This window comes from Nannospalax galili, unplaced genomic scaffold, assembly GCF_000622305.1.
Source record: "Nannospalax galili isolate Female #2095 unplaced genomic scaffold, S.galili_v1.0 scaffold743, whole genome shotgun sequence".
NCBI lineage: Eukaryota > Metazoa > Chordata > Mammalia > Rodentia > Spalacidae > Nannospalax > Nannospalax galili.
The window spans coordinates 1297716-1316479 of record NW_008349552.1 but is presented as its reverse complement, the minus strand read 5'-3'; the positions used below and the strand labels follow the sequence as shown (position 1 = coordinate 1316479).

The 18764-nt window shown below is 39.2% G+C and overlaps 2 protein-coding genes across 7 annotated transcripts in view; one reads left to right on the top strand and one right to left on the bottom strand.

The window, feature by feature from the left end:
* Positions 1–454, bottom strand: part of Atg3 (autophagy related 3) — a 41879-nt gene extending 41425 nt beyond the window's left edge. The window contains exon 1 of the mRNA XM_008846999.3: positions 131–454. Coding sequence (XP_008845221.1) covers positions 131–348 — 218 coding nt within the window. The 5' untranslated portion in view covers positions 349–454. The remainder of the gene's footprint in view (positions 1–130) is intronic.
* Positions 325–18764, top strand: part of Slc35a5 (solute carrier family 35 member A5) — a 24915-nt gene continuing 6475 nt past the window's right edge. The window contains exons 1-5 of one of the 6 annotated variants that reach the window (XM_008847002.3): positions 325–458; positions 1148–1333; positions 2915–3013; positions 3992–4125; positions 8521–8588. In XM_008847002.3, coding sequence (XP_008845224.1) covers positions 1168–1333; positions 2915–3013; positions 3992–4125; positions 8521–8588 — 467 coding nt within the window. In that variant the 5' untranslated portion in view covers positions 325–458; positions 1148–1167. The other 5 variants (XM_008847000.3, XM_008847001.3, XM_029570339.1 and 2 more) reach the window with 5 other exon arrangements.

The window sequence follows — 18764 nt, the reverse complement described above, 5'->3', positions numbered from 1 at the left end:
GGGGGCGCGACCGGGCAGGGGGAGAAACGGGTGCGCGCGCAGTCGCCGCCCAGAGCAGTCTTCGGCCCCTGGCCTCACTCTCACCCCTTCCGGTTTCCCCTTCGTTGGCTTACTCTTCTCGCCTCCTTACCTCCGCCACCTGGGCCTCACGTGACGCGTCTCCCCCGACACGTGACGCGAGTAGGGCCGCGCCCTTCCCTCCCTCTCTTTCGCCATCTCCCGGAAGCGTAACACTGAACGCGCCTGCGCAATGGGTTCCCCGATCGCGCTGTCCCCGGGTCTGGCGTCTCTGCGGGCTGCACAACCCGCCGGAGGCAGGGGGTGTTCTCGCCTGTGTGTCCATCTCATAGTTCCCGCACCTATGGACCCTGAAAAGCCACTGCTGTTACTACGGAGCTAAGTCACTACCTCAGCTGTGATGTGCGTTCTTCGTCTAGAACCCCCCCAGTGTGACTGAGGTAACCGCGCCCAGCTAGCCGAATGTGGCGCCTGCGTGCATGCGAGGGGGAGAGCACCGCCCGCCAGCTCTACTGCGCAAGTGTGGTGAGAGGGCTTCCCTGACCGCGGGGAGACCCTACCCATCCTATGTTTTAGCCTTTGTCTGCGGTCCTCACCGGCTCTATGTGCCACGCCTACTTGTACGCTTTGGGCAAGTATCTACCCTGACTGGCGTCTGGTGTCCGCCTGTCCGGAGGGACCGCTCGGGCTCACTGAGTCCGGAGAGTGGCTGTGTATGTCCTGTAACTGGTTCCCTAAGGGTCAGTAGCAGTGTTTGAACCATTTCCATTGTGGTCATTACTGCAACAAAATCGTTCCTCCTTCCTACCCTTGAAAGAAGAGCTGCTACTGAGGGAGGAAAAAAAACTACAGTTCCCCAAATCCATTCTTTCTGGAACAGTTACTAAGAATAAACTGCTTTTCTGCGGTCCCAACTGTCAGTTCCTCACTCCTGACTCGTGTCCAATCTGACTGCCCCTTTTTTTGTTTCTAGAGAACCGCCCTTATGAGGTTTTGGCAGTGTCATTTTCTTTATCGTTTCCGCTGTATTCCTCGGCTTTCTTGGTTCTGATTTAGTCTGGCCAGACATCTATAATTTTTGTGTCGTGCACAGTCTGTAGTACTTATTTGCATTATGTTTACTCCTTAGGTCTACCAACAGGGTTGCTCATGAAGGTCCTCTTTTTAAGACAATTAAGAGACAGAGGAATGGAAAGAAAATGCTGCAGGCGTCCTGGGATCTGCTCATCCAGGATGTACGCGTTCTTTCTAGGTGTTGTGTTTATCACTTTAAGTTCAAGTCGCATCTTACTGGTAAAATACTCAGCCAACGAAGGTAAGTTAAGATGTGGAGTCCGAATCAAGCACGTCTTTGGTATCCTTATATATAAAATGGACTTAGCACCTTAAAAAGTACTATGCTTTGTATGAATGACAAAGTATGTTTAAGTTTTATAATTTAGCTTTTTATTACTTGACAAGAAAAATTCTTGACACTGGGTAAAATTTGGATCATTCAAGTGCAAAATAGAACTCCTTGTACACAAAATAGATCATCTAATTATCACTTCCCCCAAGAAGTATTTCCAAATTTGTAGCATATTTTATAAATGTAGTTTACTTGGAAAGCTGATGTATTTATTTGGTTACTTGGCATTTGTCAGGCAATATAATTATTGTACTAGTGGAGCAGTAAAAATGAAAAGTTTGGTACATATTTACTCAGAAGTCTATGTTTTTAATGTAAGGGTTTTAAACAAATGCTTAATTCCACAGAACTGGGCTGGGTACTTCTTACTAATTACTGACAACAATAAAAATCATGGCATCATGACCCTTAGTGGTCTACTAGGGGAGTCTATGTGTATGTAAGTCTGGACTTCAGTTAGTATTTATCCTTCAGGTCCTAGGCAAAGGATTAGAAGTTGCATAGGTTGCTTTTCTCATTGCTCTGACAAAATACTGGGCAAAGCAAGTAAAGGAAAGAAAGCTTTATTTTGGCTCACTGAGAGAACAGTTCAGGGTGGGGGAAAGTCGTGCAAGCAGCTGGTCACATTGCATCCACAGTAAGGAAGCAAGGAAAAGATGAGAACTCATGCTCTGGCATTGACCTTTTTATTCAGTGTAGGATGGAAGCCCATGAAATGGCTTTTGACCTTCTGTGAGACCAGGATTACTTACTGTGATGTCCTACAGTGTCTGGCACATAATGTATATAAAGGAAATACCTATGAAAGGAATAAAAAGGAAGTAGTTACTCATCTAAATATACTTGGTGAACTCTATAAATGTTTCAGAATTTAGATCTAGTTGGACTGTTCATTTGATATTGAAGCCCATAGGAGCAGCAGGAGTAAAGAAGAGAAACAAGGGATCAAGGAATGCCAGCATTTAAGGGGCATGCAAGCATTAGAACAGCATTAAAGAACTCATGATTTGGACAAAGCACACACTTGGACTCCCCGGATTTAGAAGCAGAGACAGGAGTATCACAAGTTCAAGGGAGTCCAAGCTACATAGGGAACTTGGAAATGGCGTGAGGTTGAGCAGATGGCAGAAGGGGAGGGGCAAGAAAAAAAAAACCCTCAAAACTGATGTCAGATGCTGGTAATTAATTGTACTGCTGCCTTTCCATAGAGCTTTCTTTGCCTTTGATCCTAGCCTCTTCGGTGTATATTTATTAGTGGTGTGACTGAAAACCTGAGGCATGCTTACCAGTTCCAAGCATAAGAAAAAGCTGGGTAGAGTAGTGATTGATAATATATTACATGAATTGATTCAAAGATTCAGAAAAGCAGTGCCAGCTAGAAGGCATTTACTCTAACCAATACTCAGGTTTTTTATTTTAAAATCATTAATTGCATATAGACATATATAGAATAAAGTTTATAGTTCAAAATTTTCTGTTACATTTCAGAGAACAAGTATGACTATCTTCCAACTACTGTGAATGTGTGCTCAGAAATGATCAAGCTAATTTTCTGTGTGCTTGTGTCACTCTGTGTCATAAAAAAAGGTGAGTCTTGAAATGCATGCTTACTACAAATCACAGCATTAAAAGGTATAACTAGCATAACATTTTGCATCATTTAGTTTAGTCCAAACATAAGTATGTTTTATAGGTAGGGAAATAAGCGCAAAGAAAATGTTTTGCAGCCTTGTGTTGAAGGGTGGGGACCTAGCAGATTCGCCATGTTGTCCCCAGTGTCCTGCCCATTCTATGGTGGTTTGACTCAGTAACTTCTCATTTATTCTCTACCTTCCTTCCCCAGTTAGGGGCCTTGACATGATCTTTGTTCTCATGTGAGATTTTTTTTAACCATGTTTTCATGTGAGATTAACAAGAGTTTAGAGTGTTAGCATACTTGTGTAGGACAATGTCTTTTCATACCTAGTGGCTTCAGTCTCTGAGTTAGAGTGCATTTCATAGTTTCATGAAACTCAAGACAAAGGCTTAAATTAAATTGCCTTTGTTCTCTTTCTTTGCATTTTATGTTCTCCATTACAGTATGCTTTCCTAAGTCTTTGGTCACACCAGAATGGCTAAACGTTAGTATCCATTCATATTAACTTTCACTTATCTGTTCAGCATATTTATTAGGGGACGAGTGAAAGCCTAAAGGCTTGGTATTTTCTTCTTCTTTTTTACTTATTCTAACTTGTTGATCACCTCTTGGTCTTAAGCTCAGAGAAATAAAAAATACCACAAGTGTATCCCAAGTCACCTTAAGTGATCATTTTACTTTATGTTAACAGAAATTAAGATTCTCAGTTTTGCTAAGTGAGTGGCTGGTTGCCATTGAGGGGACACAGTGATGGATTAAAGATCAACTAATAAATGCAATATTATCTCTTACTTCTAATAGTCACTTAATGGAGGCAAGTTTACAAAACCCATCGTACAGAATTGTATCAGTAATCAAATGTCCTTTCTATAAAAATATAGGCATTCTCAATACAGATAATTAATTTATTGTTATATTTCTTTATTTAGAAGAGCATCAGAGTAAACATTTGACATGTACGTCCTGGAAGGAATTCTCTAATTTCTTGAAGTGGTCCATTCCTGCCTTTCTCTATTTCCTGGATAACTTGATTGTCTTCTATGTTCTGTCCTATCTTCAGCCTGTAAGTAAAACTAACAAGAAATGCTGTTGAAAAGATACAAAGAAGCCAGTCTCAAAACTAAGTTTTCTTTTTTTTTTTTTTAATTTTCTTATACCATGTTGGTCTCTTGCCCTTAACTGGCCTTCCTGAAAATTTTTTAGAATCATCTGAATACTGAATTTCCTATTTGCTTGCCAGATTCTCCCACTCTTAAGGATTCCTGTGCTGACTGCTATGGGGAGTTGATCCCAGGCCCAAGCATGCAGAAGCCACTCCTCTTTGTATGACTTAAGCCATCTTATGATTAGCCTGTAATCTCTGTTTTAATGTTTAAGACCTTCACTTAGACTTCCAGGACTAATTCAGAACATATGACACTTGATTTACCTATCTTTGTTATGTATGTTTAAATGTAGTTTATCCATTTTAGATTTGTATGGCTTTTCTGTTAATCTGTTTTCACATTTGTTTGTGTATGTATGTTGTGTGTGTGTGTGTGTGTGTGTGTGTGTGTGCGCGCTCATACTCACACCACAGTACACATCTGGCGATCAGAGGACAATTTGTGGGAGTTGGGTCTCTTCCTCTACCACGTGGATCCCCAGATCAAACTCTTCACATCAGCTTGGTGGCAAGCACCTTTACTCTGAGCCATCTGGCTAACCCTTTTATCTGTTAACTATTACTTTTTAACTTACAGATTCTTTGAGAGTAAGGAATTGTATCATCCCAACTGATTATAATAGGAATACTCATCTCTCACCTGTACTCAGCGTGGCCATTATCAATTACACCAACATTACAACTACCTTGAACAAAGTAAAAGCCTGACTCTTAAATTTTTAAGAGTGGGCTGGACCCGAGAGAACACCAGTTCTCCCACATGCTCTCAGATCTGTGCGAATAGGCCAGGCCACACTCACATACTTCTTCCAAAATGTTTAGCTGCCTGGAGGAAGTACAAAGTTTAAGTCTCCACCCTTATCCCTACAGACCTTTCAGCCTTTTCATGCCTAGAATCTCATTCATCCAAGGTCATACGTCCTCCAAATTTCTACTGTTTTCAGTGGGTGGTTGTGCTGCTTCCAGAGCTTTAATGTTAATTCTCAAACAGTCCCACATTCATTCATTCATTATCTTTTCAGGGGAATACCAAATGAAGGTTGCCTAGGAGTCACCCTGTCATCTAGACCAAAAGCCTGGTTTTCTGGGATTAATTTAAAATCATTAGTCCAAGGCTGGGTGTGGTGGCGCAGACCAGCCTTTAATCCCTGCACGTGGGAGGCAGAGACAGGCAGATCTCAGATCTCTGTGAGATCTAGGCCAGCCTGTTCTATGTTCTACATAGTGAGTTCCAGGGTAGCTATGGCTACCAGGAAGACCCTGTCTCAAAAAGACCAAAAGAAAAAAAAGGATTATTAGTCCAGATTATGTCCACTAATAAAAGATACTCCTATACTCAGTTTGGGTCACATATATCTCCTCTTTCCCCAATCCCACCATCAACATTTTTAAAATTAAGGTTTCTATTGCCTATATTGTATATTTAAGCAAATAAATAATAAAGTCAAACATTTTAATTATAAATAACTATAAATAGGATTTTCATTGGCACTGATCCTCAATGTGAAACCTCATAAATATAGCCAGATCTGCTTTACTATGGGATGAAAAGAAGAGTGCAATAGAACACTATGGTAGAAAACAGAAGTTTGGAATCTGTGTACCTGGGAAGCCCTATCTGCTCTCAGTTTCAGTTATTTCACCTATAAAATAGGAGAAAGATAATAAGCCAACTCAAAAGCAGGGAATTAGGCCAACTAAAGCCTGAGTTCCATTCAGCTCTGTGATTTGTGGTAGTAAGCATTCGGTCCGTATAAACGTAGACTTCTAATTTCTTTCTACTTTTTCAGATTCAAGAATTTCTTCCTACAACAACATTCGCATTCAGTAATAAATATTTCTTATATTTTATTTGAAGCCAACAGATTAGCTATAATTTACTTTCTTTTCCTACATGCCCAGTACCAAACAAAATTACAGCTTCCTTATTCTTCCGTGTTGGTAGCTTTGCTCTTCCTGATTGAGCACAACCACAAATATTATGAAACAGATCATGTGACATATGCAATATATTTCTGTGCCTGATTCGGTTTAAGAAATCAAATAGAGGTGCATAGAAGTTTTAGGGCAAAAAGCCCTGATTAGATTTATTTATAGTGTTAACATGGGAAGCATGTTCAGAATCTGTCAAACCAGCCAAACTGCTTAGTTATGTGCATTTATACTGCTCTTATGTTGCTAGAAATAAAATCCAAAGTCCAAAGACCCCGTCAATACTGCACAAAGAAGACAAAGAACACATGGACAAAGCGAAAGTAATTCAGACAAAGTGAAAGTAAGTCCACAAGGCAGAGTTTACTTTTGCAAAAGGGTATCTTATATACTCAGTCAGATTCAGCAAGCACATACAGGATCTGAAGCTTGGTGGGCTTTTAGCCCTAACACAGGAGGACTGTGTCCTTTCCCTGTTGACTGGGGTCAGACCGCACAGTGTTTCCCATTTGGCTTTAAAAGAATGAAGACATGAAACTGGACATGGTTGGGCACACCTTTCATCCTAAGACTTAGGAGGCAGAGGCTTGAGGATCAGTGTGAGTTCAAGGCCAGCCTGGTCTACATAGTAAGTCTGCTGGGGCTACAGGGAGACCCTGTCTCAAAAAGACAAAAAGAAAAGAAAATCATCATGAAGGGAGAAGAACTCCACTACTCCAAGTCATCTGACTCAGGAATGCATCAGGGTCTTTCCTTAAACAAGATCTTAGAGGGTATGGTGGGATTAAAAGATTAGAATTCCTTGTCATAACCAAGTTCCAAGTTTTATAGGGTTTGGAAGAAAAGGCTAATGTTTAGTGTTTCTTATGACGCAATTATCCAGGGCCATCTCTTCCCTACTCTAACCGGCCACTTTCTTCATCAACTGTTACTTTTTTCCTAAATTGGAGTTCCATAAACATTTGTGTTACATCGAGGTACACTGAGCAAATCCATTTGTAGTCTCCCAACACAGAGAAATGATTGGGAACATGGAAAGGCTGAGTGCCCTGATTTGGTCATTATGCATTATGTGCATGTACCAGATTACCACTTCTTGTGTCAAATTTTTTAATTAAAAATTCAATAAAAAGCATTATATTAGAATTGCTGCTAGTTTTATCAAATTTATTCTTTATTTCTTTCACTGTATTATACCTGTTTACTGTTATTAGTGCTTGTACAAGTCTTGATATCCTTTGCTATTTGTTTGATTTTTTAAAATTATTTTTATGTCTATTTTATTTTATTATATGAGGGCTTTGCCTGCATGTATGAATACTGCATGTATGCAATGCCCACAGAGGCCAGTAGAGGGGGGGTGGATCTGGAGCTGCAGTTACAGGTGGCACCAGCCTCCATGTGGGTGCTGGGAACTGAATCCCACTCCTCTTCAAGGGCAGCAAGAACTCTTAGCCACTGAACCATCTCTCTAGTCCCTTGTTTGATTTCTTGATGGAGGGTTTTTGCTCTGTAGTTTTAGCTAGGCGTGAGCTCAAGATTTTCCTGCATTAGGCTTCTGAGAGCTAAAATTGTAGGTAGCTACCACCATACCCCATTTCTGTTTGTAATTTATCTAGTGTGATAACAAGAAGGAAGGTAAGGTGAACTGTCATAAGGTTATTATTAAAAATACTAGTTTTGCCAGATCCAATTATGGGGAACAATAATACTTTTTGAGCAAAATTTGTATATGTTCAGATTAAAACAGAAATATAACTGAATTCACAAAAGCAAGTCACTATAAAATCTGGATACCACATTTCTAACTAGAAATATTCTAACTAGAATAAATATGAAGGGCAATCAAGTATGAATTATATTTTCAGTCATGTCATTTCAACCAGAAAATTCTGTTTCTAGAAGAGCAAAGATGCTTAACTATCCACCCAAGTTTTCTTACCATATAAATGGACCTGACATTTTCCCTTTTACCCATAAAAGCAGTATCAGACACCTATAAAGGGGCTAAGGTTAATAATTTTAGGATGTCTGTATGTACTTGAATAGCTGTGCAAGTGTGCTTCATGAGCCTGCTAGCTGACCTAAATCTTTGGAAGTTGTATTTCTATATGTACAGATAAAGATTGTTTATTCAGTCATTGCCTGAACTTAAATACATATTTTCAAAGCCTGGACAATAATTTGATCAGATCAACATAAATTTGAACTGAAATTTAATCCCCTGGTGAAAGAGCTGCCCTAATAACCTCTCTGCTTTTTGACTAAAAGGCTTTTTATGTCAGGTGAACTACCAAGCAGGGAGGTTTCTGAGGTCAGTACTTTGTTTGGATTGTAATTCTATCTTCTCTTTCTTTCTAGGCCATGGCTGTTATCTTCTCAAATTTTAGCATTATAACAACAGCTCTTCTATTCAGGATAGTGCTGAAGTAAGTAATTTGCTGTGGAACCACGTATCATACTTTACAGTATCCACTTGATTTCAGATGATTTATCCAGCTCACTGAGCCCTCAGAGTTCATAGACCAGGATTTGGTTCCTAATTAACCTTGTGTATTGGGTGCATTGTTTAACTCATGTGCAAAGGCGCTCCAGTGCTAGACTCTTTAAATTTTCTGCCCTCTGGCATATAAAATACCTTAAAAACTTCTAAAAGTAAGATAGCTGATTGCTTTCAGTTGGTATTTTAATTGGGCTATTTGTTTGTTTGTTTGTTTGTTTGTTTTGACACAGAATCTTTACTCTGTAGTGCAGGACAGTCTCTTGCTTCAACTTCCTAAGTGCTGGGATTACTAGCCATGCCTAGCTAGTATGCAGTTTTTCAACAAAAAATTCATGAACTTTGTGTATGAATAATTTGTACATGCTAATAGTAACCAGGAAATCCCTAAGATACTTGGTACATTTATACTTTAGGGTTAGGAGATAATAAAGAGTGGCAAATTCTTTATGAAACCACATAAAGATGAACATATGTTGATTTAACTTCTACCTGTCAGACAGTTTGTATGAGGAATATAGTTAAAAGAAAATTAGTATGGCTATTGGATTAATAAATTTTTTACATTTGCTTTGCCTGTGTGCATGTGTTTGTGTTTGTGTGTACTCACGCAGTGTGCATGTAGCGGGCCAAGGACAACTTTTATAGGAGTCAGTTCTCTCCTTCTACCATGTAAGGCTCAGGAGTCAGACTCAGGTTGTCAGGCTTGGAGACAGACAACTTTAACTGCTGAACCATCTTGCCAGCCCTAGAATAATAGATTTCTTTAGCTCATAAAAATGCTACTACCAAACCATGCTCTCAACCAGGAGGACTGTTGTGTAATATTGACCATTTTTCAGCAGATGGTCTCTGCAGCAAAGCAAAGACCAGAGGACCTTAAGGTACGGGAGAATGATATAAAAGTAGATCTAGGTGCTTAATCCCAATTTAATTTGTTAGTAATAGTGGTGATATATCATAAAAGTTAACTTCTTGTTATATTTATTGTACTTACATATGTACAAATGTATTTACATTTTCTTTTACATTCTCAGAATGCTATGTGTCTTGGCTGTGGTTGAAAGCTGCTCTAGGATCTGAGTTCAGTTCCCAGAAGCCTGCAGTCTTGTCCAGCTTTGGGGGCGGGGGTATGTTACAACCACCTGTAACTACAGGTACATGGGATCACATGCCCACTTCTGGCTTCTTTGGGCACCAGCATACACCTGGCATATGCTTAAACAGACATATATACATATACATAAATAAAAATAAATCTTTAGAAAAAAAAGGATGGGTCTTCCCACATCAATTAATGTAGTCAAAATAATCCCCCATAGGCATGTATGAAGTCCTGTCTTCTAGATGATTCTAGATTCTGTCAAGCTGACACCTCCATCATAGTACTTTCATAATTTATGTGTATGAATGGGTGAATAGCTTGTACATAGCTTGAATATTTGTTGAATCTATGATGCATTTAATATGTAAATTATGTTAAATTCTGGACACATTTTCTCTTGTTCTAAGGAAACAGTTAATGTGAGTGATCAAAAATAAATATTAACAATTAAAATTTATTTTGTGTGAATGAGTGTTTTGCCTGCATGTATGCAAGTGTACCTGTGTCGTGCAATGCCCGTGGAGGCCAGAAGAGAGCATTGGATCCCCTGGTACTAGAGGTACAGATGGTTGTTAGCCACCATGTAGGTGCTGGGACCTGAACCTGGGTCCTCTGCAAGATCATCCAGTGCTCTTAACCATTGAACCATCTCTCCAGCCTCTAGGTGTTACATTTAGCACAGCTTAAATGTTAAAGTTCATTGACTTGTTTTATTCATCATGTTCTTCATTTTACTTGTGAATTGAGGAGGTTACTACCAAATTATTCTATTCCCGAAATGTTCTAAAGCTTTTAAAATTAACATGGAATTCATTTTATATGTTAAAAAATTGACTTCTAGAGGCTGGAGAGATGGCTTAGCAATTAAGAGCAGTTCAGTTCCCAGCACCTATGTTAGGCAGCCCACAAAAACCTGTAAATGTGTCTCTAGGGAATCCTATGCACTTCTTCTGGCCTCTGCAGGCACCCACACGCATGTATAGATACAAACTTAGAAATAGGTAAATAAATATTTTTTAGGGCCTGGAGAGATGACTGCTCTAGCAGAGGACCCGGGTTTGATTCCCAGCACCTACATGGAGGCTGTGAACCATCCTTAACTCCAGTTCCAGGGGAATCCAACACCCTTTCTGACCTCCACAGCATTGCATGACACTGGTGCACACACATACATGCAGGCAATACACTCATACATATAAAATAAAAATAAAATATTTTTTAAAATATTTCTTTTAAAAATTTGGCTCTAAGCCAGGTGTGGTGCCACATGCCTTTAATCCCAGCACTTGGGAGGCAGAGGCAGGTGGATCTTTGTGAGTTCAAGGCCAGCCTGGTCTACATTGTGAGTTCCAGGCCAAAAAAAAAAAAAAAAATCTGACTCTTAACAAAATGTATGTAAGCAATTGTATTTTGTATTGTGTACTGTGATGAAATTAAAGCTACGAATCCATAAAGAGAAAAATTGACTCTAACAGTGTTCATATTTTAATATGGGAGTAAAAGTTTCAAATACATGCTTTTTTAAAGTAAATACTTTTTTCCTGGGAAAGGACAGTTCATCAGTATACATAATATAGTACTTGTCATGTAATATACAAGTATTATATCAAAATTGCATTAAAAACTGAATTTCTCAAAGAGAAAATACAAAGTATCTCTTACCTGACTTGAAATTTCTAATTCTAGCTCTACCCTGTAATAAATCCCAGTTAAATTTCTAAGCATTTAACTTTTATAATTAAATTAGTATAAACAAATCCAAATCTGTTCTTACTGCAGATTTTAAATGTTCAAGGTTTTTGGTTTGTTTGATTGGTTTTGAGAGTAGTCTCACTATGTAGCCCTCTCTGGCCTGAAACTCACTATGAGACCAGGCTGGCCTCAAACTCACATTGATCTACCTGCCTCTGCCTCCCAAGTGCTAGAATTAAATGCCTGAGCCACCACACCTAGCTTTTTAAGTGTTTACTTAAAAAACAAACAAACAAACAAACAAAAAACAACTGGAGGCTGGAGAGATGGCTCAGTAGTTAAGAGCACTGACTGCTCTTGCAGAGGACCCAGGTTCGATTCCCAGCACATGGCAGCTACGAACTGTCTTTAACTCCAGTTCCAGGGGAGTCTGAAGCCCTTGTCTGACCTCTGTGGCATTGCACAACACAGGTGCACTCACACACATGATGCAGACAATACACTCATGCACATAAAAATAAAATATTTTTTAAAAAGCCACTGAATCATCTCTCCTGCCCTGTGTTTACTTTTAATAAAAATTACATTTTGAAAAATTTAATATTATTGATATGTACTAAAGTTTTTTCTTACCTATTTACCTTTTTGAATGGGGAAGTATACTGATGTCAGCTATTTTTTTTTAATTTTTATTATTTTTATGTATGTGTGTAGTGCCTACCTGTAGGCAGTTGCATCCATGTCATGTATGATTCTAAACACAGGTGGATGATAACTGGTGTCAGCATCTCCCCTGTAGCACCTGTCTCTGTCATCACCACCTGGATGGGTGGTGTGATGGAGAATCTTCATTGTCGACTTGATTGGACTTAGAGTCACCTGAGACTCTTAGGTTTATGTTTGTGACTGTGCCCACAGAGATCAAAAGAGGGAGTTGGATCCCCTGGAACTGGAGCTACAGGTTATTAGCCATTGTGTGGGTGCTGGGAATTGAACCCGGGTACTCCACCAGAGCAGCCAGTGTCCTGGACCACTGTGCACTCTCCAGCCCCCAGCTATTAGTTTTAAATGTGTCAAATAATATGGTTGGCAATGGATAGAACCTAAAATAGATACGTGGTAAAATAAATACTAGCAGTAAAACTAAGCAGTGGGTATGTAGCTTTTAATTGTATGTTTGGTAATTTTTTGCTACAATATTTTTATTCTTTGAGAATTTTGTAACAATGTATTTTGATCATATTTACCCTCCATTTTTCCCCCTAACTTCTTCCAGATTAATTTACTGAGGCCAATTTGTGTTGCCCATATGCTCATGAGTGTGTGGCTATCTAGTGGAGCATTGTTGACTTACTAGGGTCCACATCCCTTAAAGAAAACTCACTCTCCCTCCCCCCAGAAGCTGCCAACTGTAGGTACTTATACTGTTTGGGGTAGGAGCTTCTGAACTCCTCCCCCTTCCATGTTAGAGTGTTAACTGGCCTGATCTTGTGCAGGCAACCACAGTTGCTTGTCATGTCTTGCAGACACTGTTTCACTCAGGCCTTTCCTGACCTGTGGCTCTTAAAATTTCTGTTCTGTTATCTTCATTGGTCCCTGAGCTTTAGGAGGAGAGGGATGCCCCATTTGTAGCTAAACACTCCACTTATACTTATTCTTTACTTGTGCTGGTTGGGTTTCTATCAATTTAATACAAACTAGGGTCACCTGGAAAGAAAGAGCCTCATTGAAGATTTGTTCCATTAAACTAGCCTGTGAGCATGTCTATGGAGCATTTTCTTGACTGCAAATCAATGTAAGAGGCCTAGCCCTCTGTGAGCAGTGCCATCCCTGGGCAGGTGGGCCTGGGCTGTATAAGAAAAGTAGCCATGGGGCTGGAGACAAGGCTCAGTGGTTATGAGCACTGGCTGCTCTTGTAGAGGACCCAGGTTCTGTTCCCAGCACTCAGGGTGACTAACAACCATCTGTAGCTCCAGTTCCAGGGGATATGATGCTATTCTCTGGCCTTTGTGGGCATTGCATGCACAGGAACACTTATGTACATGCATGCAGGGCACTCATACAGATAGAACATAATAAATTTTAAAAAGAAAAATAGCAAGCCAATAAACAGCATTTCTCTATGGTCTCTGCCTCAGTTCCTGCCTCTAGGTTCTTGCTTGAGCTATCACCCTCACCCTCAATGATGGACAAAAACCTGTAAGAAACCTGAAATGAACCCTTTCCTCCCCAAGTTGTTTATGGTCAGTATTTTGTTACAGCAACAAAAAGCAAACTAGAACACTGCACTTTGATTGATTGTGTTTCTATATTAACCACAAAGAAACTTTTCTGATGAGGTCTGAGAGCTGCATTAACCTATAAGTAGAGAGATACAAATTTAAAGGGAAATTTGATACCTTGTATAGTTAGCAGAATTATAGTAAGTTCACCCTTGGGGCTTTTAACTCCCCAGCCATGGGTTCTTCGCCATATTTACAGTGTCAGGCATGTGTTCTTTCTTATGGAACAGACCTTAAATCCAATCAGAAATCAGTTGGTTACCTATAATATCCGTGCATATCTTGCCATACCAGTCATCCTTGCAGTTCAGAGTTCACTGGTTAAGACTGTTGATGACCTCTTTCCCCCAGCAGCCTGCATAGCACCTTCCAATACTATGAGAGCTAGCTAGCAGGGAAGAAGCTTCCTAATTAGTACTCACTTGATTTCTCCATGTTCTGTGACCAAAGTATATGGTGTCTTTAGCAATAGGGTCTTACCATCAACCTCCAGTGGGCAACCTAGAAGCTATTAGCAATAGCTTACACCATGATTGGCTTTGGTTGTCAACTTGGTACACCTGGGCAAAGGAAACCTCAGTTGGGGAGTTGCTTCTAACAGATTGGCTTGTGGGCATGTCTGTGAGGCATTTTCTTGATTGTTGAGTAAAGTGGGAGTATCCAGGCAGTGCTATCCCTGAGCAGGGTCCTGGATTATATAAGAAAGCAAGCTGAGCAGAGACTGGAAGACAAGCCAGTAAGTAGTGTTCCTTCAAATGGTCTCTGTTTCAGCTCCTGCCTCCAGGTTCCTGCATTGAGCTCCTGCCTTCCCTTCCCTCAATTACAGTCAATTGGAAATATAAACTGCAGTAGGCCCTTTCCTCCCTAAGAGGTTTTGATCAGTGTTTTATCCCAGCAATAAACAGGAAACTAGAAGAACCTGTGTTTTGTGGGTCTCCAGGACACCCTGACCAATAACTCAAGAAGTATCCCACCTGGCACTGGGCTTTTTATTTGGCAACCCATGGCTTCTGGGAGGAGCACTAGCCCTTGTGTATGGTAATTCTAATTAAACTCTTTTATGTGAATATACTTAAATTCATATAAAATATAAAAGTGTAAAAATTAGGTTTCCGTATGGCTCTTCAAATATTTAGTGTTAGTTGTCCCTTTCCCCACCCCTTCCTCTGCCTTACCTTCACATCCCTCTCCCGACCTAAAACTCCCTCCTGATTATTGATGACTGACCTTTTCATATCACCTATGAACACAAACCTGTGTGTTCTATGGTCTCCTCTCCCTTATGACCTTTCTTGCCCCTCCCAACAAGGGTACTTTTCTAGAGTCCTGGATTCTACAGAATTCTTCAAGTTAAACACACAAATCTAAAGTTTTGACACAAATAACCACATATGAATGAGAACATAACAACATTTGACTTTTCGGGTCATCCCATTCAGTTAATGTTTTTTCCAGTTCCATCCATTTACCTCCAAATTTCATCATTTTTTTTCTTTACAGCTAAATAAATCCATTTACCTCCAAATTTCATCGTTTTATTTTTCTTTACAGCTAAATAAAATTCCATTGTGCGTGGGTACCACATTTTCATTGTCCGCTCATCAATTGATGGACATCTAGGCTATTTCCATGTCTATAATACCGAGTCTCATGTAGCCCAGGCTGGCCTCAAACGCACTGTGTAGGATGGCCTTGAACTCCTGATCCTCTTGTCTCTGCCTTCTGAGTGCTGCCATGTACCTGGCTGCTTTTAAATGTCTAATTATAAAAACACATGCTTACCATTTTAGCCCGTTTGTTTTTTGTTTCAGACAGTCTCATACTATAGCCCAGGCTGACTTGGAACTCATTATGTAGCCCTTGCTAGACTCAAATTAGCAATGATCCTCCTACCTCTGTCTCCCGAATGCCAAGATGGGCCACTGTACCTAGCTCGTTTTAGCCATTTTTTAAGTGTACTGTTAAAGTATAGTGTATACTGTACACCAGGTCTTGTTTCTCATCTCACAGATTTGAAACTCTAAGTTGATTAAACCTTCCTTTGCCTTTCTTCCCCCAACCCTGGTAACCACCATCCTGCTTTGTATTTCTATGAATTTGGCTACTTTGAAGACCTATCATAGTCCCCCTGTGTTCTGACTTGTGGCTGCATTTCCTTCCTTTTTAAAGCTGCATAATACTCTTTACCTGCCTATATTTCCATTAGTACATCAGTACAACTATGTTTGATCTCTTTGTCATTGTGGTGCATGTTGTTTTCCCTATTTAATACTGCTCTTTGTGACTCATACAATGGTCTCTTTTTCCATGGCAATGAAATTTTGACTTGGAAGTAGTCACTCAAGTTCTAGCACGTGTTCATAGTTTGTTTGCTATAATTCATTTCTTAGAATATCCAAACGTTTGCTTTATACTTGATTTTAACAGATGCATGAAATAGCTTTCCTATACGGGTTTTTAAAAGACTATAAAATAGCAAAAGTAAGTGAGATGACTGATAGAAGGATAACTGGGAGGAATTTGAAAGTGAGAAAAGGAAAATAACACCATGTAACCATCTTCATATCTTCTCCGGAGAATCCTATGTGAACACAGGGAGTGGTTATTTTATTATTTGCGCATCTGTATAATATGGGAGTGGGAATGTGGGCATGCAGTATCAGTGTTCATGTGGAGGTCAGAGGACAACCCTCACAATTCATTCTCTCCTTCCATTGTGGATCCCAGGATTGAATTCAAGTCATTAGGCTTGTGTAGTGCTTTTACCTGTGATGAGCCATTCTGCTGGCTCTGCTTTATTCTTTTGAAGTGTAGCCTCTGATTCACAGTGGAAACTGGTAGCATTGTACCTGAGCCTGCCTCACTTGTTTGTCCTTAAACCTTAGTATAGTTGTGTGCTCACGTTTGATTGCCTTGGGGAAATAGCATTTACTTAGAGACTGAAATTTAGAGAAAAAGATAAAAATGATCCATATTATTGTACCTACATACTTACATGTGAGTACCTCTGATTGCATGAAGGAGAAGCCACAGGAAAAGATCTTTAAAAAACACATAGATGCTGAGGTCCCAGAAGTTATGATAAAGTTATGTACTGTTAGAACCAGCAGAAAAATAAAGTATTACTCAGTAATGCAAGCATTTTCTGCAAAATTATTTGACTGCTCTTTATCATTCATCATCATAAGTACATCTCTGGGAACTCAGTGCTACTAGGAAGTTTATTTTGTACAATTTTCTTGAGAAAACAATTATATGAGTCTTTTCACATAATCATTTTCATGCTTTGCCTTGGTTTACTATCACCAATATGGTAGAAACACAGTAGAATTGCTCTTGTCTGGCACAGTTTGAACCTAATTGGCCACTTAGTATCTAAGTTAATGATGGAGAATCATTATATATATGGTTATTCTTAACAGTCCACGAGATTGGTTCCAGAATGCCAAAAATTAAGGCTGTCCAAGTCCCTCAAATAAAAGGTTATAGTATTTGCATGTAACCTACTACATTGTTCCATGTACAAGGAGATCATCTTTAAATTATTTATTACCAACTACAATGTAAATGGTTTATGAATAGTTTATATTTTATATTGTTCAGGAATAATGACGTCTACACATGATCCAACTTTTTCAAATATTTTCAATCCACAATTGTTGAATCTGTGGATGTAGAACTCAGGTATGGATGGCTGACTTCAAATACAGTAGTGCCTCTTCTCAATGGGGTTGTATTTCAGTACCTACATGGGATGCCTGAATAGTAGTGAACGCTGCATATGATGTTTTCTTCAACACATATATTCACAGTTCTACCTCTCATAGTTTGAACTAATTATATATGTGGTCATAACTTTTATAGTTTGAGATGTGAAAGCAAAATTAGTACATATTTCATTTTCCTTTAACTTCATGAACAGAAAATTTGTTCTTAGCGTTCTTAGCGTTCTTAGCAACCTTAGCATACTTTGTTTTTCCTTTCCCTATTAAGTTCAAAACTTTCACCTTTTTAAAGGAAGTAGTTTACGGTATCTCTGGAAGTCTGAAGTGTAGGTATCACTTCTTTTGCACTTTGTGGCCGTTAATAAGTAAAATAAAGGTTATGTCAAGTTCAAGTGCTTAACAGTCCATTGGATAATGGGTGCTAAGTGACTGACAGGAGGGTAGCATATACAGCATAGATAACTGGGCAAAGGGATGATTCAGATGAGGGTGGGACAAATGCAGCAGAGGATTTTTGTCATGATACTCAGAACAGTGGGTCATTTGAAACTTACTTCTACTCCTAGAAACTTACTTCTACTTCTAGAATTAAATATTCATTTAATATTTGCAAGTTTCTGAGCAAAACTCTAGATAGGAGGTTAGACAGTACTGGGTGTACATGTGTAAATCAAAATTATAACTTAAAATATATAAGTGTACACCTGATCATCATTTTGATGTTGAGTTTGGCCCTTTCCTTTGAGTACATTTGGGCTTTGCTTATTCACGTTCTTTTGCATCTTTCTTATGTGGAGCTATAATTATACATCATGATTTCTGATTTCAGCTGCCATTGAAGTACATTAAATCTTTGAAAATACTGTTTAAATAGAACCCATCTAGAATTTTATTATTCTTTCCTTAGCCTTTTAGAGTTAACTTACCTATATAATTTACAGACAACATTTTGACTGCTGAGTGATTGCCTTTAGCCAGTCTTTCCAAAGCTTTCAAAATAGTTTTCATTAAAACATCATCTTTGGGGCCAGTGAGATGGCTCAGGTAGGTAAAGGCACTTGCTACAAAGCCTGATGACCTGAGTTCAATCCTTAGGACCCAGAGAGACTAACTCCCAAAAGTTGTCCTCTGACCACATGCATGACAGACAGACAGACACACAATAAATAAATAAATAAATAAATAAATAAATAAATAAATAAATAAATAAATAGGAAGAGGGGAGGGGGTCTAGTATGAGCACTTTCCAGACCCATCAGACCATAGAATCTTTTTGTGTGTATGTGTGTGTCTTTTTGAAT